The sequence below is a fragment of the Sarcophilus harrisii genome, chromosome 3 (genome assembly GCF_902635505.1).
Source record: "Sarcophilus harrisii chromosome 3, mSarHar1.11, whole genome shotgun sequence".
Taxonomy (NCBI): Eukaryota; Metazoa; Chordata; class Mammalia; order Dasyuromorphia; family Dasyuridae; genus Sarcophilus; species Sarcophilus harrisii.
In genome coordinates, this window is record NC_045428.1 from 349,293,058 (window position 1) to 349,317,507 (window position 24,450).

The 24,450-nt window shown below is 30.5% G+C and overlaps 1 protein-coding gene across 2 annotated transcripts in view; it reads left to right on the forward strand.

The window, feature by feature from the left end:
* The window catches only part of KYNU (kynureninase), a 142,741-nt gene that overhangs the window by 105,088 nt on the left and 13,203 nt on the right, over window positions 1–24,450 (forward strand). For both annotated transcript variants that reach the window (XM_023499197.2, XM_003763844.4), the window contains exons 11-12: window positions 18,370–18,422; window positions 23,685–23,770. In XM_023499197.2, coding sequence (XP_023354965.1) covers window positions 18,370–18,422; window positions 23,685–23,770 — 139 coding nt within the window. The remainder of the gene's footprint in view (window positions 1–18,369; window positions 18,423–23,684; window positions 23,771–24,450) is intronic.

Below are 24,450 nucleotides of genomic sequence, written 5' to 3' on the forward strand. Positions count from 1 at the left end.
AATATCAAAGAAACAAGTGCTTCAATAGATCATCATTTTTAGTTTATATTTTTCCTTCATATTTTGCCCATATAACCCATCAAAAATGCATTTTCCTAGGAGAAAAATGACCATAAATATGCCCTTCTCCTAATATATACCTAAATCTAAGAATTCTTTTGTTGCATATCTTTGCATTTAGCTTTTCCAGTGAGAGAAATGATCATTTTGAGGTTTATGTATACCAGTCTTTGTCTGGTATCCATGAAAATTATTCATTGTTAAAAAGATAGATATATTTAATATTGGAAGAATACTCCTGCTTTAAGAAATTACTTAAGTTTTCAAATCTTAAACATTAATAACAAAAGAGATCACTTTAATGGAGAATTCTCAGAGATATTAGAGAAAAGAATACAATGAAAATTTTCCTGGATACTTTTTCAATCTCCGTAATTTATTTCTGTTATTGATATGGCCTGTGTGCTTAGAGTAAAATTAACATTGATGAAATGTTGTTTATCAGCTGCTGACCAACCCTACCTCTTAGAATAATTTTATTCCTTGGATTCCCAAATATACAGATGGCATGATAAGTGGATTTATTACACATTTCAACTTGGCTTGAGCTTAAGTAGAACTCTCATCTTTTCTATCAAACTACTCATTTTATGTTCCTAATCATTATCAACATCATCCTTATCTTTCTGGTCCTAGCTTTACAACATTGAAGTTATTTTTTACTCCTCCTTTTCTGTTACTTCTGATTCCCCTTTTCTAAACTCACATCAATAAATGAAAAACACCCCTCCCTGTACCCCACACACAGTTATCAAAGTTTTCTTCAACTTTCTCACTTTCTGAAATTTTATTCCTAAATTGGAGCCTTGTTTCATGGTCAGGCTTTGTATCCTGTTGTCTTTTTGGATAGGGTGATTTGCTCTGCTTGTTCTAGACTTAGTCACTAGTATTTTTGCCTTTAATCTCCACTTCTCAGGATTAACCCATCCAGGATCTTTGATCTTTAGAGTGCTGGACATTCAGAGCTCTTCAAGCCTTCACAGGGATCTCAGCTTTAATATGTCTTGGTCTGAATCCCCCAATGCTGTTTCTGATGGCTTCCAAGTTCCTCAGTGTGGGTTTCTAATCAAAGTCGTCCTTTCTAGGGGTGCATTTTATTCTAGGTGATTTTGGACACAGAACCATTCAGACTATGTATTCCTGGACTCTCTCTTATCTGAGAAGCAGCCAGTTTATTGGTTTGAACTGGTTCTGGATTTGCTGAATAACTCCATTTTTGCCCATGGACTTCTGGCTGACTTTGTGAAATGCTGGGTTGAAAGAAATTGCTTACTTTAGTTTCTCATTGGATCTCATTATTCAGCCTGGTGTGTTATTTTTAGGTTTTTGCTGGAGTAGGTGTGGGGGGACTGATCTGTCAGTCTCTCTTCAAGCAGCTGTCTTCATAACCTCCTTCTCCCATTTTCATACTTTTATACAGACTATTCTTCATACCTGTAGTACACTACCTCCTCACCTCATTTTTTTTGTGTCAGAGAATTTAAGGACACACCTAAGGTAAAGGGCTTTCTTGCTGAGACTAGCTGAGAGAGAAAGAAGAGAAATGACCCTTGTCAATGAAGATATTTGAATCAAATGAGATTTTTTTTTTTTGGATGAAGGAAGATATACCCTAACTTACAGGCTGTAGGGAAGCAGCTCCTAAAAAGAGAAAGATTAAAAATGAGAAATAGAAAAAAAGTATGATAATGGTTACAATCTGCTACAAAATGTAGATGGAATTTAAGTTATGCATAGAAGGGTTTGACTGCAGTGAGAAGAACGAGACAGAGAAGAAGTAAATAAGGGGAAGATTTTGAGCTATGTGAAAGCAGGGAAAAGGGATATATAGAGAAGATCTCTCACTGAAATGAGAGCACATGAACAAGCATAAAGGTGGCAGATGATGACAATAATCACTGATTGGAGAATGGCAGATTGTGAACAGCTAGAGGACAAAAAGGTTAAGGGATTTGAATGCAGAGAAAAATGCAGAGCTAAACTACATAGTAGGATTTGAGATCAGGAAAAGTGTAGCATCCAGTCAATATAAGAGCTGAGAACAGAATTGAAGGGATGGAGGAGGAGGAATTTGAAGTCAAAATGAGGAGAAAAATATATTTATGGGTATAAGGCATAGGAAAAAACAAAATCAAGGTTGATCATCTGAAATAGAAAAGAAGGTCATAGGAACTGAGTAGACTGAACAACTGAGGAGCTATTTGGAGGAGCATCAATATGTATCTTAAATTCACCTAATATAGAGATAGGATTTACAATCCAGAGAAAAACTGATCCAAATCCTGAACTAATTGAGGAGGGAAAGAGAATGTTCCAGGGAATCAGAGAGGTTGGCACATTATAGACACCAGGTTTATATTGGATGATAAATTTGGACATCATTAATCTCAAAGTAGGAAAGATTGATGAGAGATGGTGGGAGAGTTTGGAAGTTATAACAAGGAGCAAGGGTGTTTCCCCACTACAATCTGTAAGTTAAAAGTTAATGAATTTAACTGTGAGCATTTAGAAATATTTTAGATTCTGAGTAGTAGAGACCAGTCCCTGGTGAGCCAAAGTTTAGTAATAATATTTTTAAAAAGCTCTCAGTTTTTTGGGAAATCTAAAAGATTAAATGTAAAGTTATTTATATTGATGAAATTTTTAATGGACCAATATTTCTAAATGTAATACATCAGCCATTCTCCTCCTAAAGGGGACAGGGATAAGAAAAAAAAATTTCAGTAAAATTAAACAGTATATTAGAAAAGTTTGATATATATATATATATATATATATATATATATATATATATATATTCCACACTTATATCTTCCCACCTGTTCAAAGAAAGCTGAGGGCTAGGGTGGGACTGGAATGGGGAGCATGAGATAGAAGAATGTGTATTTTAATGTTTTCTTTGGTGTCAAAACTGGCTGTTTTAATTCTGAAGCAAACATTTTTGATTGTCATAAAGTTGTTATTTTCACTTTTACTGTGGTCATTGTATAGATTGTTTTCCTATCTCTACTTATTGTACTTTGTATCAATTATCTTCCTTTGTTTCTATGGATTCAGTATCTATTGTGTATTTTATCCCAGAAATATTGTTTCATTTATGTCCCATGATTTGTTTAGTTATTTCTCCAAACAAAGGGTACAGGTCATTTTTGTCACTTTTTAAAATTCCAATTTGCTTTCCAGAATCATTGAAATCACAGCTCTACCAATGCTGCATCGATATATTTATCTTTCCACAACCCCTTCAATATTTTCAGTTTTCATCATCTTTGGAAATTTCCTCAAGACTGCTTTATTTTTATGTTGCTCTAATATCAGTGATTTTGAGCATTGTTTCATATGATTTTTTTATTATAGCTTTTTATTTACAAGTTATATGCATGGATAATTTTACAGCATTGATAATTACCAAACCTTTTGTTCCAATTTTTCCCCTCCTTCCTCCCACCCCCTCCCCCAGATGGCAGGTTGACCAATACATGTTAAATATGTTAAAGTATAAATTAAATACAATATAATTATATATGTCCAAACAGTTATTTTGCTGTACCAAAAAAATCAGACTTTGAAATAGTGTACAATTAGCCTCTGAAGGAAATCAAAAATGCAGGCAGACAAAAACAGAGGGATTGGGAATTCTATGTAGTGGTTCATAGTCACCTCCCAGATTTCTTTTGCTGGATGTAGCTGGTTCAGTTCATTACTGATGTTTTGGAACTGATTTGGTTCATCTCATTGTTGAAGAGGGCCACATCCATCAGAATTGATCATCATATAGTATTGCTGTTGAAGTATATAATAATCTCCTGGTCCTGCTCATTTCACTCAGCAGTTTCATATGATTTTAAATATTTTGGAGTCTTTGAGAATTATTTATATCCTTTAACCATTTATCTACTAGAGAATATGTTTTGGTCTTAAAAATTTCCATTGTTTTTTTAAGTATATTGTATATGAAACCCTTATCAGAAATTTTTAATAGAAAATATGTTTTTCCTTGTTGAATGCTTTTCCATTTATCCTAGATGGATTAATTTAGCTTATGTAAAAAATTTTCGATTTCTTGAACATAAATTACCTGGTTTGATTGCCCTTGGGCATAGTTACAAATTTTTCTCTAGAATAGTTGGATCAGTACACAATTCCAATTGATCCCCAACAATGCATTAACATCTAATTTTCCTACATCCTCTCCAACTAATATAGTTTTTCTTTTTTGTCATATTAGCCAATCTAAGGTGATATCTCAGAATTGTTTTAATTTGCATTTCTCTAATCAATAGTAATTTGGAACATTTCTTCATATGATTATAGCAAGCTTTGATTTTTTCATCAGAAAACTGCCTCTTCATATTTTTTGACCACTTGTCAATTGGAAAATGGCCTGTATTCTTATAAATTTAACCCAGTACAATGATCCAATACAATTCCAAAAGACTAATAATGGAAAACACTATCCCCATTCAGAGAAAGATATTATGGAGTTTTATTGTAGATCAAAATAAATCATTTTCACTTTATTTCCTGTTTCTTTTGTTTTGTCTACATCTTCTTTCACAAAATAATATGAAAATATGTTTCTATATATATTGCCTTTTTCAAATTACTTACCATCTTAGGGAATGACTGATTGGAAAGAGAGAAAATTAGGAACTCAATTTTTTAAAAAAATGAATGTTGAAAATTGTCTTTACATATAATTGGAAAAAATATTTAAAAAGAGAAGAAAGTCAGAGGAAAGAAAGTAGAAGTACCTACTGTAGATGGCCTTATCAAAGAGTTTAGCTATAAGGGGCAGAAGAAATATGGGATGATAGTGGGGAAGGAATGATCAAGTAAGGGTTTTTTTCAGGACAAAAAGACATGAATATGTTTACACACAGTAGGAAAGGAGTCAATAGAAAACAAGAAATTGAAGATAAGTAACGGTGAGGACTACTTCAAGTAAAATAGAAGTGAAGAAAGATATTGGGGCAAAATGTCTATGAGTGAGAGAAGATAAAGTTTAGAATTGAGGGAACTCATAATGAATGGCATTTTAAAAAATTACTATTATAACATACAATGAAAAGTCTTCAGTTGAAAGAGTGGGGTTACAGGTAAGCATGAATAATTTGAGAAAGGGTGAAAAGGTGAACAATTTTGGAAGAGCTATTATAGAGAAGGAGAGAGGGAGTTAATGAGGGAATTTTCTGCATTTTAGGTCTCTAAATTGTATTGTTTGTTATGGGAAATGAGGAATGACTCCATGAAATTACTCTTCATCTTCAAGATATAACCTAATGCAGTGGACATCAGTCCTGGCCATCACTTGTATTCTGAGAAACTCACCTGAATTTTCTTGACCTCATTTTCTGAACTTGTAAAATAATAGGATTTGATTATGTAACTTTCCAGGGTCTGTATGGTTTTAAATGTAAGTTATTATATGCTTCCCTTGATTATCCAATTCTGCTTCTATTACATCAGCTTTAAGTATTAAAATACCATTCTAAAATGTAAAGGAAGAACATATCAAAAATAACAAAATATTTTCTTAGACATATATGAAAATGTTTTCCAGCACATATAGACTCAGAACATATAGACTCCACATTTAATATATCAAAAACGTCAACTTCCAATTATTTTATATTTTATATCATTTTGTCTATGTCCTCTCTATCCTCTTAGATTTTATTTTTAATTATCTTGGGTGTTGTAAAACATTGATTTTTCTCTTTCCTAACTCACTATTTCCCGAGGGAATGAAAAACTTAGGAATGAATAAGTATAGCCAAGCAAAATAAATTCTTACATTGGTCCTATCAAAAAATTCATGTTTAATTTTGTATAGAAATCTATCATTTTTTATTATTTGTCTTCTGAAATCACAGTTGGAATCATTATACTGATCAAATTCACAATCATTCTTTTATTACTGTCTTAATATTGTAGTATCATTGTTATTCTGGTTCTAATCAATTCACTCAGAATCATTTCATACATGTCTTTGTAAGTTTCAGAGAAACTTTCTCTTTTGTCATCATAAATGCAATGACATTTCACTACATTCTGTAATTGATGGGCATACCCAAAGTTTTCATTCTTTGCTACTAAAAAAAGAACTGCTATAAATATTTTTGTATATGTGCATCCTTTTCTTCTCTGTTTTCTTTGGGCAACAGACTAGTGAATGTTATGACTGACTCAAAAAGTATATGTAGTTTATTAACTTTTGGAGCAGATTTTCAAGTTCATTTCTATAATTTTATAGATTCCTCCATGAATCTATATTAGTGTACCCACTTCCCTGGACCTCGCTAACATTTGTTATTTTCTTTTTTGTCATTTTTACCAATCTGATGTGAAATTTACATTTGTTTATTAGCAATTTGGAATATTTTTCCCACTTGACTATTGAGTTTCTTCCCTTGAGAACTGCCTGCTCATATCCTTAAACTATTTGTCAATTGACCAAAAGCTCTCATTTTTATAAACTAGAATCACTTTCTTATGTCTTAGAAATGAGATATTTATTAGAAAAAACACTTACAAAGATTTTTTTCCAGTTAACTTTTCATATCCGTTGTATCAGACTTGTTTGTGCAATATTTTAAAATTTTTATCTAACCAAAATTGATCACTTTTATCCTCTGTAATCCTTTCTGTTCATTATTTAGTCCTGAACTAATACACTATTCCCTATAGTTCTGAAAAGTTATTTTCTTCCTTGTTCCTCTAGTTTTATTTATGATGAAATTATCTATATCCAGGGTCACACATGTATTTTGTTGTACACTTTATATATAATGTGATATATTCTTTTAAACCTAACGTATCTCAGACTGTTTTTTTGTTTGTTTCATTTGCCCAGAAGGTTTTGTAAAATAGTGAGTCCTTAGCCCAATACCGAGGCTTTTTGTATTTATTAAACCCTAGATTGCTATAGTACTAATATATGTTATTTTATACCTGATTTAGTCAACTTACCCACTTTTTTATTTTTTGACTAGTATAAAATTCTTTTGATGATTACTGCTTTGTAGTATGGTTTGAGACAGTATTGATAGATCTTTTTCCTTATCTTTTCATCCTCTCATTATTTCTCTTGACATTCTTGACCTGTTCTTCCAAATGAATTTTTCCACTTTTTCTAATTCTTTACAATTTTTCTTTGGTAATTAGATTTGCATAGTGTTGAATGAGTAAATTAAGTAAAGTAATACTATGATCTTTATTATATTTAGTTGGTCTACCCATGAGCAGTTACTATTTCTCAAATTATTGATGTCATCATTTCATTAAAAAGTACTTTGTAGTTATGTTACTATGTTTTTTGTGTATATCTTGATAGAGACTTCCAAGTACTTTACTTATCCCGGTGTTGTTTTAAATACATTTTTTTAGTCTTTACCTGCTGGATTTTATTAGTAATTTACAAAAATGTTGATGACTTGTATGTAATTATCTTATATTCAGTTACTTTGATGAACATTTTTTTCAATTAAATTTTAGTTGATTCTCTAGGGAATGTGCAAAAGTATTCTGTAAAAATGATAATTTTGTATTCTTTTTTCTTATAATTATTCTCTTTTAACAAGAATGGTTATTATATCTTGGCAAACACATTTTCTTTATCTTGCTTATAAACATGCTTTTTATTTCTTATTATTAATATGGTCTATTTTGTTTATAGTTTTCCTAACAGTGAATCTGTAGATACTGAGCCTGTATTCCTGATATAAATCTAACCTGACCATAGTGTATAATCTTTTTGGAATGTTGCTATACTCTCCGCTAATATTTTATTTAAACATTTTCATCCATATTTATTAGAGATGTTATCCTTTGGTATTTGCTTTGTTTCTCTCTCTTCCTCCCTCTCTGATCATTTTTCTTCTCCTTTCCTCCTCTCTCCTTTCTTCCCCTTGGTTTAAGTTAATTTTATTTACAACATAGAAGGAATTTGATAGGATTCTGTTAGGGATTATTCCATGAGTTGGGAGTCTTCTACAAGTTGAGGTATATTGTTGGAATGAAATGAGATATTTATGAATCATTTAACAATTTTAAAAAAGTATACTTAGCTATAGTAAACAAAGGATATGCCACAAAGATATTATAAAACTTGTCTTAAGTAGTTGACCTCTTCTACTAATATTGAAACATGTTTAGTTGATATGACAACATATGGTGATTTGTGGGACTTGAGACTCATGCCAAGTCTTTCCATGACCCAAACTCCATGGGGTCAACATTTTATTCCCTTAGATCATCTGTAAATTATTTAAGTATGTCAAGGTTCTACCAGGAAGCTGTTTCAAAGAAGGTATAATTTAAGTTTCATCCCTGAATTTTTGATAGAATTATCTTGTAAATCTACCTGCTCTAGAGTTTTATCTACCATTTTTGAGAGCTCATTAATGGCTTGCTCTGTTTCTTTTTCTATAGTTAATTATTTAAATTCTTTATTTATTCCACTTATCTGAATAATGTTTTTGTAAATAATCATTTCATTTAATTTTTCAGTTTTCTTGGTATATAGTGGGACAAAATAGTTTTTAATAATTTCATTTATTCTTGATTTGCTGCAAATTATTTTTATTCTGATATTGATAATTTAGATTTTCTCTTTTTTATTTTAATAAAATTAGCTAATTATTTATTTTATTGCTTTAAAATGGTTTCTAGTTTTATATTAATTCAATTAGTGTTTTTTTTCTATTTGGTTGTATGTGTTAATTGCCTTTAATTTTCAGAATTACTAGTTTTAAGTTTAATTGGGATTTTAAAATTTGTTGAATTTTTTTTAGTGACAAGTTAGATTTAGATCTAGTCTTTAGATATATGAACTTTTATCTAAAAGCTATTTTGGCCACATCTTTAACTTTTTTGTATATTGTCATTATCTTTAAAAATAATTATCTTGTTTTTCTTTTTGCACTATTTTAAAATTAAACTATTTTAATTTTAACCCTCTCTTCAACGCATCTTTATTGAACACAATTTTTATTTCATTTTAGTCAATAAAAGATTGCTCAATATTTTTTTTCAGAATCTATGAAGTTTTATGCCCTAAAATATGGTTAATTTTCATAAAAAGAGTAGAAATAGCTCAAAAAATGTTAATGCTCCTTTTCAGTCCAATCCAATAACCACTTGAGATCAATCATATTTAATTTTTCTAAATTATATTTAGGTTTTTAATTTCCCTTTGAGGAGTTATAGTTGTCTAGAACAGAAAAGGGGCCAATGATGTTCTTTACTATTATAGTTCTACAATATATGTTAAGCATTTGATTGCTTAGCCATTTAGATAGATAGAGAGACAGACACAGAGAGAGACAGAGACACACACAGAGAGAGAGATAATGCTGACTTTAATTCATTTATCTGGGGTATTTTTCAGATAATGGTTTCTCTGTTTATCTCTTTTAACTAGTTCATTTTTTTTTATCCTTTTCTGTTCGGAGATGTTAGCTATCCTTTCTTTTTTTTTGAATCGAGACATAATAGACATGTTTCAACTCCTTAATTTAATTCTGAGTGCATTTTCATGTACTAATTTGGTTTCTTGTCAACAGCCTATAATTGGGTTGTTTTAAAATCCATCCTCTCTGCTTTTCCATTTCATGAGTAAATTCATCCTATTTACATTTTCAGTTATGATAATTAATTATGGGTTTCCTTTCATCTTTTTTCTCTTATGTTTTTTCTCTGTTTCCTGATTCTTCTTTTCAAAGAGGGCAATGAGAAGGGATCCAATTAAACACTGTTATTGTTTCTCCTTTGCTCACAAAGAGAACCATAACATCATGGAGATGATGCCATGAGGGATAGCTGTGCAAAGACACAAACCTCATTTTCTCCTCTGGAGTCATCTGGATTCAATGACAAGATATAGATCAGGAGGACTGGAGATGGCCTGTGGAGCCATGGGAGACCTTGGTCTTTTTAAGCTAAGGTCTTTAACAGATCTCAGTTTGATTGAACAAAGACCCAGTCAATGAATAAGGCTACTGATTGAGAAATCCTTTTTTACCTATGCTGTATGATTGATAAGTGTTTCTATTTCCTTGTTTCCTTTCTCTGCTCCTTGTCCGGACCCCAATTACAGATCTTGTGTGTCAGACGTTCTTCCCTTTCACTATTTTTTAATTCCTATTTTTTAATCCCTATTTGCAAAATACCCTTTCTTGGTAAACCAATTCCTCTATATATTTTAAAATTCTGATTTCATTTCTTCACTCAAGTCCCTTGACTATCTTATCAAAAATCTTCACTTGCCTATAAACAGAACATAAGTTCTGCTTATGTCTAATTCCACTAACATAATGATAAAATAGCTAGCATTTGGTTAGTATGTTAAGATTTATATTGTGCCCTAACTATAGAGTCTTTTCACTGATCTTTTTTCATCACCTTCAAACATTTCCTGACCCCTCAAAACATCCCAATTTAAAGCCTCTTAATCCTTCTATTGTACTCTCTGGAATACCAGTTCTATAAGTCAGAAACTAGCTTTCATCTTCAATATTATATTTTTTCATTTTTTGAGACCTGGGCTCCCTTCTGATGATACAACTTTCCTGAATACTATTCCCAGGACTAGTTATACTTTCAACCACACTTCTGAATTTCTGGTTGTGATAGAAGAGTTAGAATACTACTTGCTCTTTACTATCACTGCCAATCTCTTCCTCTATCATCATCACTTAGCAACTTCTGTTCTTCTTAAGTTTATTCAATTCATATTTATCACTTAATCAAGATTCTTGTGGCTATTGTCTATGGACCTCTAGTATTCTCTTTCTGTCCTTAATAAGGAAAATCAGTGCATGGCTTAGTCTTTTTCGCTTCTCTTATTGCCCTTATAATTTGTGAATTCTGCATTCATACTGACACTTTCTTAGATATTATATCCTCGTAATTATTCAATATATTCTTTACCTATAATAATGACCTACTCTACCCTACCATAATTACACATAGAGAACATGCTCTTGATCTACCTATCACCCATGAGTGGTCCATGGATTCTTAAATACTTTTATCTAATAATAATGTTATCAATCCTCCTTTCCCTCTGCCTCACAAGTACAAACCTTGTTTTTCATTTTCATTTTGACCTCCAGTTTCTACAACCCTCAGTTCTTTTCTTAGTCCATCACTTCTTCACCAGCTACTCTTCACGTTTCCTTCTTAATCTTTTGCTAACCAATTCCTCTATATATTTTAAAATTCTGATTTCATTTCTTCACTCAAGTCCCTTGACTCTTTATCTTATCAAAGATCTTCACTTGCCAAACCCTGGTCTTAGTTTACTCTCACCATCAGTTGCTGAATTTACATGCATTGAAGAATCAATGTAGAAGAAATCATGAAATATACTGACTCCACTATAAATTTGTACTACATAAATTCAACTGGGCTTCCCAGATGGAAAAGCAGTCCTTTTACACTTTTCTAATAAGTTTACTAACACATTTGCCACAACAATTTTACCAAAGCTTTTCATTCTTCCTCAAAGCTCCCATAGCTTCTTCCCTACTTCCACCCCACCTCACTCTTCCAGTTAAGAATCTAGTTTCATATTTCACTGAAAAATTAAAATTATTTGCATAGAGCTACTTCTCTTCTCCTCCTTATCTCATATCCTTCAGAAGCCTTCTGCCATCATCTCTTGCTTTACCTTTGTCTCCCATGAAGAGATGGCCCTTTTCACATGTACTAATGAAACCAATCTATTCTATACTGTTTTACCAGGCTGCACCTCTGTGATTCAGAATCACACATCTTTGATCTCTCTTTTTCTTATTACTTACAAATGTGTCTATGTTTACTCCATTCTTAAAAACTTCTTATTTGATCTATCCATACCCATTATCTTTTACCTTATCTCTCTGCTATCTTCTGTGTCTAACCTATTTGAAAAGACCATTTATAGTAAGTAGAGAAGGCCTCTAGTCCCTTTCCTCTCAATGTCATTTACTTTTATTATCACCTACCTTACTCAAGATACTTAAGCTCTTCATGAACTAAGAGAGAGATTCCAACTTGCAGTATATATAAAAAAAATTCTACTTGGGAGTTCCCTATGCAAATAAAATCCTAGTCTCTATCCCTCCTTTTCCTTATGCCTGTCAAATACAAAGTTAAATAAGATAGACAAGTAATTTCAAACTATTCCACACAAATACCCTTAGTATGAAAAAATGATTATTCTAATATATACTGTAGCAATAATGGTAATAAAATAGCATTTAATGCTTTAATGTTTAAAAACTTCTTTCCAAACATTATTTCATTTTATTTTCAAAATCCTTGCTGGAAGATGGTATTATTATCCTCATTTGATAAAGGATGAAACTGAGACAGAGATTAAAAGATTAGACCAGAGTCACTCAGCTAGTAATAATAGCTAGTGAACACTTTTATAGTGCCTAGCACTTTGGAAAGTGCTTTACATAAGTAATTTTAACATACATACATAACATAACATAACATACATAATATGATAAATTTTATAGATGAGGAAACTGAGGCATAAAGTGATTTGCTGGGGCCACACAGCAAATATGGCCTCAGACACTTACTAATTGTGTGATCCTGGGGAAATTTTCTCATCTGTGAAATGAGCTGGAGAAGGAAATGGCAAAACTATTCTAGTATCTTTGCCAGGAAACAAAAACAAACAAACAAACAACAAAACCAAACCAAATGGTATCCAAAGACTCAGATATGACTGGTAAAAATTCAATAACAGCACCACCACTACCACCAACTTCCTCACTTGAGGGCCCATATGCACCAACCTTAGCACTCTATCTACTGTACCAACTACCTTTCTATACTTGAACTTTATAACTTTATAAAGTATTTGCTGAAATATTAATTCACAAGATAAAACATAATTTTTCTTAAAATTCTCTTTAAAATATATCAAACGGTATTTAAAATTATCCAAAAACAACCGAACAATTACAAAATAAAATATATTATCACTGCCTTTATTGATAAAAAGCTATTGGGCACAGTTTTACTTTTACTCTTCTCTTGATTATGGCAAAATTAGTCATGATAATTTTTTCCCCTTTGAGCAAGAAGACATGCCAAATTAGCAAGATGTTTTTGTGGTCATAGTTTTAGAGCTAAAGGGATTAGAGGTATCACAAAGACTAGATGATTTATTTTACATATAAGGAAACTATAAGGCTTTAAAATATGATTTTCATCTAAATTTTGTACTCTAATCCTTTTATGTTTCAAAATTTCTAGATATATTCAAGCTAAATAAGTAACCAAGGGACTTCATCATCATGAATGAAATAATTTGATTATCTACTGAATAAAAACTATGCCCTATCCTTGGATAAAACCTCGTATAAGATAATTTCCCTTAATTTTTAAACTATATAAAAACATAGTTTTAGAGAGCATATCAGTTATTAGAATGTTCATGAATGCTTCTAAAAATCTTAAGACCATGTGGCTTTGAAGATGGTTAATATTTCCCCTCAAATCAATATGTATTTTATATATATATATATTTAAAATGTTACTCTGGTTTAAAAAAATGTCTTCACAATAAAATTTCAGTTTATCCCACTTCAATCTTTGTGAGGCCAAAGTCAATAAGATTTTATTGTAAAGAAGCCAATAAAAGATTGCTTGGAAAAATTATATGATCATTAAGCAATGAAATATACTTCTTCCTTGTATTATGTTGTGTCATTGGTTCAAATTAGAATAACTGATTTAAAGAGAAAAATAAACCTTGAGTTGAAGTATAATTTTTTCTTTCCAATTAAAAATATACAAAGTATAAGTTTAGAGTTTTAGAAATAGGGAATTCTAAAAGTTATTTTAATTTGTTTTGTGATTTCTAAAAGAAATTTGCTTTTTCAAAGTTAGGTTAAAAATTTAAGGAAAAATGATATTAACTGTCTAGTATTATATTTAAATATTGGCATGGTTTATTATTTTTAAAATGATATAATTCAAATATTTTAAGAAAATTGAAAAAGATCATTTTATAGTTTCTAAAATATATTCCAGTACTATTATTAGATTGGTCATGGAAACATTATTGTCAAAATTTTCAAGATGAGAAAAATGAGCCCCAGAAGATTGAAATAACTTATTTAAAGTAATACAAATAATAAGTATCAGAGATGTAATTAAAACACATTTTCAAGACAAGAGTTCTTTGCAATGTACAACAATCTCAGATGTAATGACCTGCAAAATTCATAACACTTGACACATCATAAGTGTTCAATAAATAATGACATAAGGTTATGGAAATTTAGGAAAAAAAACAACTTAAAATAGTCCTTTATTTGGCAGTTGAAGCTACTGAAACAGAAGGTTAAGAAGTTGCATAAAGCCTAAAGTTGATTAATTAGTGCATTAACTAATTCGGTGCAATTGAACACTTCTTTATCTTTAGTTATTCCAAAACTACATAGTCAATGATACCAGTCTCCAAAATCTGTTCACATATTAACCTTTAATCTGAAGATTTTTTTTTCAGTTTCCATATGATAATTAGAATAAGTCATAAAACAGGAAAGTATTTTTACCTCAAGCTCTTTTAAGTGCTCCCTTGACCCTAAATTTTCTTTATATTTGTTTAGTACACAGTTACTTTAAATTTAGTTATTTGTGTATATGTTAATATTTCTTCAGTAGACCATAATATCCTTGATGTTAAGGAAATTTAATCATATTTAAAATTTAAAAATCTAAAAATCACACACTTAATAGACACAGAAGCCTTTGACAATGTACAATTTTCATATATGCTAAAAAAAACCCTCTACAATTTACAGTCATAATATGTATCTTTGTAAAAATCAAAAACAGGCATCATGTTGCAGTATGACAAAAGGTCTCCCAGTAAACATAAGGGAAAAATTATTTCTCTCTCTTGACTTTCATTTTATATAGTTTTATATAGTATATAGCAAGAATAACAAAACAAGAGAAAATAATAAAAGGTATTTGCTGATGACATTTAATTAATCTAAAGAAATTAATTGAGATAATAACTTAAATAAAATTAAAGCTTCTGAAAATAAACCTATAGTAACCAATCACTTTGTTTGTAACAGTAAAATGTAGTAGGGAATAGTAAAGAGGAAAGTCTCATTTAATGTAACTACAAAACAAAAAATAATTGAGAGTCAGTGTATTAGCTCACCTTTAATACTTGTATAAATTCAATTTAAAAATTTTCCTTAAAATTAAATAACATTTTGTATTTATTTATTTGTTTATTGCTGAGGCAATTGGGGTTAAGTGACTTGCCCAGAGTCACACACTAGGAAGTGTTAAGTATCTTAGATCGCATTTGAACTCAGGTCCTCCTGACATCAGGGCTGATGCTCTATCTACTGCACCACCTAGATGTTCCTAAATAACATTTTAAATGAATAGAGAAATATTCAGCACTTATGAATAGGTCATGCCACTCTAAAATAATGACCTAACTACCCAAATTAATTTAAAGTTGTAATAGTATGCCAAACAGATTATCAAAGGGATACTTAAGAGAACTAGATAAAAGGATACTTTAGAAAAAGTTCATTTAAAGGCATTAGTAATCTTACATTACTAAGAAAAATAATGAGAAAAAAAGAAAAATGTAGGAATAAAGAAGAAATAACACTTTCTGACTTCATACTATATTATAAAATAACAATCATATAAAACTGTTTAGTCTTGATTAAAACATAGAAAAGTAGATCAATGGAACAGACTAGACAAAGAGGAATCAGAAATGATGGAGCTTAACTTAGTGTTCAAAAAGCATCCAAAAATAAATTACTTCAGGAAGAATTTCATAACTACTGGGAAAAATAGAATACAAAGCAGACACTAAGCTTAGACTAATACTTTACATCACCTTTCACAATAAATTCAAAATGGACAATTGACCAGAATATTAATGGTCATATAACTAAAAAAATGAAATTAGTAGCAGAACATATACCTTTCACATATATAGATAAGAAATTAATTTTTAACCAAACAAGGAATAGGAGCAATTATAATAGATATATATATATATTATTTTATTACATATATTTGAACCACTTTTATATAAAATTAATTCATATAAGATTAAAAAGAAGAAGAGGCAAACGAAGGTAGGGGAATGTGTCATATTTCTCTGATAAGGGTTTCAAATTTAAGATATAAAAACAATATAACCAATAACCAGCCCCAATAGACAAGTTGTCCAAAAATAGGAATAGTTTTCAAAAAAAATCACAAATTTCTAATACCATATAAAAATATTCCAAATCATTGATAAAAGCAATGAGAATGAGGTTTTTACCCCATATCCTACAAATTGTCAGATGACAAAAGATTGTGTAGCTTGAGTCATATCTGTTAAGTGGATTTTTGCCTGAATTTTTAATGATTCTGCTCATGGAAGGGGAGTTATGAAATGAATTGTGCTTATGCCCTCAGAGAGCAAAACTCTACCATTTGGCTACAGATTGAGCTCCAGTCCTTTTCTCCCATGTAGCGCCATATGCCCATATATGACAAACAAAAAGACACTTTGCCCAAACAAAGACAAGACTGACCACAGATATTAATAAGAAATAATGTAAAATGAGACATATGTGTCCTTTAACAGAATAAATTTAAGAAAAACACATATAGAAATAAGGTCAGAGTAGACAGGAATTGCCCGTTATTCCTCTCTTCTTTTAACTTGTTTTCTCTACTTGCTCTTGCTCCTGAGTGAACCAGTACCTTGTTCATCAAGAAATAAGTTGTAGTGTGGTGAGTACCAAGTGCTAACCTGGCCTGATGCTGCTGTTGTGGGCCTAACATTGCTTCCCCCTTCTCTCCTCTTCTTCCTCCAGAATTCCTCATCAACACATCTCATCTCGATCTCAAGTTAGTTTCCTCTATTCCTAAACTAATGACTCAAAATCCCAGAGGTTTTATGGTCACCCAGATCTTTGTCAGAGGTTGAATGGAAATAATGAGGAAAATGAGAACAATCAGTGTTATAGAATTGAGGACATTCAAGTTTACTAATAATGCGTTGTCAATAGAAATGTGAATGAGTATAGCTATGTATTCTGGAAAGCAATTTTGCATTTGCAAATAAATTGCTTAAAACATCTCTATGCTTTGATCCAGAATTCTTTCCATTGCTATGCATTTAAAAAAAATCTACATATCTATATATAGATATATATAGATATAGATATTTTTACCAATACTTTTTTTGTGAAAGCAAAGATATGGACATAAGGGTTTCCATTGACTGGGAGTCATTACAACTGTAGTACTTAAATATAATGGAATATATTCCTGTTATGTAAGAAATAACAGTTATGTTAAATACAGAAAATGAAGGAAAAACTTACATGAACTGATGCATGAAATAATTAGAGTCAAGTAAATAATGACTTTAACAATGAACCACAAACTATTAAAAATGAATGAATTCAAAATAATGAAGAAAAATTTGACCTTAAAATTACTACACTGTAGAGGTTATGCACAGCCATATTAGTTTATGAAACTATCTGTTAAGGTCTGAAAGAATCTCAATTTATGCAAGTGAAAGAAGTCTCCATATTAATGAAATCAAGGATCTTTTAAAATAATGACACATGTAGAGCTTTATGAAAAAATATGTCACAAATAAACATTTGTTTCAACTACCTTACCAGACAAGTTTAGTTAGTTTTATCTTCACTGGGGAGCTTTAACGTTGAAATGAAGGATAAAAGCATAAGTTGTGAAGACGAGGAAAAATAAAATTATATGAGACATAAAAATAAAGTAAGAAACATTGAAAGTATATCATTGTAAGAATCCTTGGAAAATTCAGCATAGGAATGTAAAATAATTGCAATGGTAATATAGTTAGAAATGGATGTTGTTACTGCTCATTGAAGTTTCTATTTGGAGACTAGTATAAGGTTCATTCTCACCCTAATAACCTTTATTTTGTGCTTTTAAAATAGAATGTTGAAAGTTATTCTTATATTTGATTTTGCTTTCAGCTGAGAGAAAATCTTTTAAAATTATTTATTTTCTTTTCAAAAGGTAACACAAATAAAACATGTAATGCCTCCAATATTAACTACATTTAAAATTCAAAGCAACTCTATAAATATAAATTATACTTTGTTATTTTCCCTTGAAGTGTTCATTTTATTTTCTGAGTGTTTTATTACTTTATTTCTAAATATATTTAGTCTTTGGGTGAATGTATAATTAGCGACTGTATTATTTAAGGTTTTTTTTCAAAAGAAATAATCTGAAATACTGTTATTTATATTTTAGATTAACAGGCTGGTTTGGTCACAAACTTGAGAGTAGATTTACCATGGATAACAGTAAGTATATTTAAAGTTATATGTAAAATTTATTTTTACTTAATTTTAAAATTCATCTGGGTTTAAAATATGCCAGATGTAAGCCCATTGGCAATTTAATCCTTTTTTCTTTGTAATTTCTTTTAAACAGCAAGGATGCTTTAAATAGCTGAGTATTTTATAAGGTGGAGAGGACAGTTATCATAATAAATATGGAACATTCAGTTTATGATTGCAAATTAATGACATTCTATCCTTTGTCTCTATTTCACTTTATTTCCCCTCAAACATATTGAACATGGATATGTCTATGTGTATTATATTTTAGTTGACAGACTAGGAAAAGAGAACAGATCAACTATTCTATTATACTTATAGAAGACAGTCAATGAGCTAAACAGATCTTAGAAAGTATATAGCCCAATATTTTAATTCTACAAATTAGAAAACTGAAGTTAAATGACTCAAATGATTTCCTTGAGCTTATGTACTTTGTAGCAAAGCAGGGACTAGAACCAAGAAGTCCTTTTCAGGGGCAGCAAAGGGGGAGGCAGAACAGTGATGTTTCAGTCAATTCAGTAGCATCTGACTCTTTGTGACTTCATTTGAGGTTTTCTTGGCAAAAGAATTAAAATGGTTCACCATATTCTTCTCCACCCCATATTACAGATGAGGAACTAAGGCAAACAGGTTAAGTGACTTGGCCAGGATCGCATCTCTAGTAAATATCTTAGGCCAGATTTGAACTCAAGAAGATGGGTCTTCCCTATTTCTAATTCAGCACTCTATCCATTGCACACTTAGCTGTCCCATAGTATGAGAGCTATTCCTAGTATTCTCAAAGTGATTTTAAATTTGTATAATACAATTCTTAGTCTTAGCATTCTCAATATGTATCACGATGCCTTGCAAATTAATAAATTATTATTGTTTAGATTTTTACTTAATCATGAATTTCAACCCTCCATTTTTAATTGCCTTTTGGAAATGTTTTCCTAACTCAACAAGTCTGAAATGAAAATTCTCATTTTCCTCCTCAAACCAGTCTTTTCAGCTGATACCAGCCAATAACATAACCTTTGTTATTCGGGATAGCTTTATTCTATACATAAGGACTCAAAACTTGTATTCATCTTTGATTACTTCTTCCTTATTTCCCTGCAAGTATCAAAGCCTATTAATTTTATTGCTATAATAGTTTTCATATTTATTCCTTTTTTATACTTTATTATTATTGTCCTAGCTCGGGTCCTCATTTTATCATCTGGACTCATAGGTACACATAGAGTGTGCAGTTGTGTGCTGATAAACATTTAATAACTACATCTTGGTGAGACTATGTGGAGAGGTAGAAAACATAGAACTTTTAATTTAGTCTCCACATTAAAATTTTCCTTATCTCTTTCTTAAGTCTGGACAATCAATAAAATAATAAATCAAGGCCAGATTTATAGCATTTGCCAATTTCCATGAAAATTGAAAATTGACTCCTTTGAGTTTTTTATGAGCTGACTCCAGCATACCAATGAGTATGGGACTGGTCAACTGACCCACAACCAGTGCATTTTCATTCTAGGGAAGACTGTGAAAGATGAACATTCTTCCTGTTCCCACTCTCTTCCCAATTCTATATACTATTTCAAAGTACTATATTTTCCTAATATAGAGGTCTAATTATGTTATTTATTCAATTTTGAGTGACTGACTGCTTATAAAATAAAGTATTAAATGTGTAACTTGGAATTGAAAGAGTACATTCTTTTTAAAAGCTGTATGAGATAACAGGTGTTGTATTATTGCTCTCAATTTACTAATAAAGAAATTCAGGAAAAGATAGATTGATTTCTCCATGGTTCCACAAGTGTTAAGCATTAGAACTAAAATCCAATCCCTGATCTGAGTCTATGATTCTATTTTGCCCACTGTCTCATTCCCACTTTCATATAAATATATTAGCTTCTTTGAAGAACCAGCTCAGAAGTTCTTATCTTTTTATTTTTTAGTGTTCAATCTCTAGAGTACTGGGCTTAGAATTAGGAATACATTCTTTATGAGTTCAAATCTAGCTATGTAATCCTGAACAAATCACTCAAACTTGTGTGCTACAGTTTCATTTCTATAAAATGGACTGCAGAAAGAGATAGCAAAACCTTCCAGTATCTATGCCAAGGAAATCAAAAATAGTATCACAGAGTCAGATATAACTGAAATAACTGAATAACAAAAACTCCACCTCTCCTAAAATTATCTTTTTTTAAAAAAAATTTGTTCTTTTACTCTCCAATGAATTGCATAAAACAAAAGCTTGCCCATTTACTCTCTTCAAATTCTCTTAACTTTTTTTGATTTTTCTTGCAAAATATCAATTTGTCCTAACCTGATATATATTCAAGATATTCTCCCTTAATTTCTGGGTTGACTTATGATAAACCAGAAATCATACACACAAACGCATATACATACATATACATATACATATACATATACATACACTTTATCTTCCCTTTATGTCTGCCTATAGTCTAGCTACATATGCACTTTTAGGAAGTTGTCCTTAATCTATCTAACTAGAAATGTTTTCTTCTTCAGATCTCTTTTAGTATTTTATTTGTATCTCATATATTCCTATCATATTCTACTTAATATTATGAATATTTGAGTCTATATTTTATGTCCCCACAAGATTAAAATTCCATGAGAGAAAATTCTGTACTTTACCCATCTTTTAACCGGACACTGCGTAGCATAATGAGCATAGTGTATTCATTATAGTAGGAGTATATATGTGTGCATAAATATGTGTGTGTTTACATATAGACATATATTTGTTGAATTTTTTTTTTCTGAGGCAACTGGGGTTAATTGACTTGCCCAGGGTCATACAGCTAGGAAGTATAAAATGTATGAGGACAGATTGGAACTCAGGTTCTCCTGACTTCAGGGCTGGTGCTCTATCCACTGCACAACCTAGCTGCCTCTATTTTTTTTTTTTTTTAGCATGGATTTGAATTAAGTTAATTTTACATGATTTAAAATGCAAAATTGTTTAATGCACTAAATTCTATAAAATTAAAAATACAATAAGTTGTGTTGTTTCAAAATTTGGCCAGTGTTATCTAAGACTAATAAGGTTTAAAATGTATTGCTGGAGACACAGTTCAAATGGATTTGCCTTAGAAATAGATGAAATCAGGATTTTATTTTTGACAGCATCTATGGCAAAGTATTTATCTTCAGATGTATATAGTGTTTGATATAGTTGAAAGCACCTTGGGCTGATTGTTAGGAGAAAAATTCTTTTCAGTAGCCTGCTTCATGAGTCATAAGTCATTTAAGTTCTTCAGGACTTGGTTTCCTCTTCTATAAATTAATAGCATTGGTTTAAATTTTTAAATCTCTTTTAATTCAAAAATTCTACGTATAGAATTCCAAAGATTCTGTGAGTTAGTCTATTTTTTAAGTAACAAAGTTACTTATGGAGTATAATGATAATTTACTTTCCTAAAAAGTTCAAGATAATTTTAAAATCAAAATGCTATATACTATAAACAATTATTTAAATGGAAAATTGTTGGTTTTATTAATAAGATAATATTTGTAAAATGTTTATCATAGTACCTGACAAATAATAGGTGATATATAGATGCTATTGAGGATGATTTTTTTATTTTTGTCTTATGACAGCTTAACTTATTAAATAGATAACTTTGATCCCAGTCTTTTCACTTTTAAAAGCAGACATTATATTTTTAAAATGCATACTGAAGACTCTTGGATTCAAGAAATCATTTAGTCTATCCCTTTCTTCTGCCTTCAGGCAAAAGACTAAACCAAGACAAAGATTGGTATTCTTATTATAGAACATTTTATTTTAAACATTCTTTTGTGATAAAATCAGAATGTGATTTTGAGAAATAAAATTTCTTTTGATTCCTCTTTAATAAATCTCTTCTCATTTTATTTTTATAACATGGTAAAATTTTGACAAGTAGTATTATTTTCACTTTTCAACAAATATGAAGTGAAAAGAGTCTTTGCTATTTAATAGGAGTAACAATTCTGTTATCCATTTAAAATCTTTTTCCCAAATATCTTGGTACTTCAGATCGCAATCTGCCATTTCTATTTTACTTCTCCCTACTTCCCTAAGACAGTCTTCTGTTTTAATTATAGAGTTTTAACTTAACCTCATACATGTCAACAACTAATATCTACCTGTTCTCTCTTTCTTATCTTATTCCTATACATCCTTCAATAATTCTGCAAGATTTAGCTCCTCAATAAAGCTCAACTCATTGTGAATTTGCCTGTAATCTGATTTAATACATGTTATCTATTAATACATGTTATCTATATTATTATTTGGTTCTTAACAAATACTATCTTTTGTCTATAGATCTAGAAATAGCTAAACTATTCATAATCATGAATGTAATATTGAAAAACAATGAATATGTAGTATTTAGAAAGTGATGGAAAGATTCATATGAATAGGCATAGCATGGAATAATATAAATGAAAACAACAACAAAACAGAACCCGAACCTTGTATACTTATAATTAGCAAGATTAATCCCAAAAAAGAGTTAAGAAAATTTACCTCCCCTACTTATTTTTAGAGGTGGATGACTGTGATACACAATATCATAAATAATATTATATTTCATTGATATGTTGGGGTTTTTTTCTGAACTGATTTTTTTTTTCTTCCCTCCTTCCTGCCCCTTTTTTTGGCTTTATAGGAGGGAAGACACATTCAGAATTTAAGGTAATATAAAAAAATTATCAATAGTTTTTTTTTAAAAAAGTGGTCAAGCATGAATGCATACACATATTCACCATCCACAATACACACACACACACATACATACACACACACACACACACACACACACACACTTTTATATAAATGATATCTTCCTGGTAAGAAGATTTCTTGACAATGGGAATTGGATTTCATTTTTCTTTATTTTTCCCCATAGTACTTAGCATACTTTACATATAATAGAAACTCAATGAATTTGTAGGAATTTATTAATTTGTATCAATGAACCCTGCAATAAATTTGACTAAACAGATCTTTTGGTTGTTTATCAGATCATTTATTTCTGTGTGGACTAAGCATACATTTATATAGATAATTCAAAGTTTTTGAATAGTGTTCAAAAAAACTCAGAAAATACTTCAGAAACTTTAAAAATATGAGCAACACTTTTGTTGCCTTCACAAATAGCCTTTTCTTTGTCATATAATATTAAAAGTGATATAATGTTAATTTTTCAGAGCTGGATTTAATCCCAGGTGTCAATGGATATCGACTATCAAATCCCCCTATTTTGTTGGTTTGTGCCTTAGAAGCTAGTTTAGAGGTAAGTAATCTTATATATTTTAGGTATACCTTATTTTATCCACATATTTAACCCATTTTCTTTTTTTTTTGCTGTTAGTTGGAGGAATCACAAGAATTGGACATATGTTCAGTGAATAGGTATAATTCCCCAAAGCTCAGTGTATTTTCTCTTATTTGACACTATATGACACTTGTGAAGACCTTGGCATAGCTATAAAACATTTAGTATTTGTTCGTTTAGATGGTGCTTGTGCTCTTTGCCAAACTGAAGAGGGTTTTTATTTTTGTTTTTGAATGCTTATAACTTATTTATTTAATGTCAAATCAACCAAAGGGCAAAGGTCTTTAAAAAAAAAAAGGAACTTTGACAAATATTTTTAAAAACACAAATTTTTGTCTATATTATTTATGCATAAGCTTTCATACACTTTCAGAAAACAATTCAAAATTAATCAAAATAGAAACTTTATTGCAGGGGTCCTCAAACTACTGCCGCAGGCCAGATGCAGCAGTTGAGGACATTTATCTCCCTCACCCAGGGCTATGAAATTTCTTTATTTAAAGGCCCACAAAACAAAGTTTTTGTTTTTACTATAGTCCGGCCCTCCAACAGTCTGAGGGACAGTGAACTGGCCCCCTATTTAAAAAGTTTTAGGACCCCTGCAAGTTTATTGCTTCTAATCACTTTCTGATAGAAAA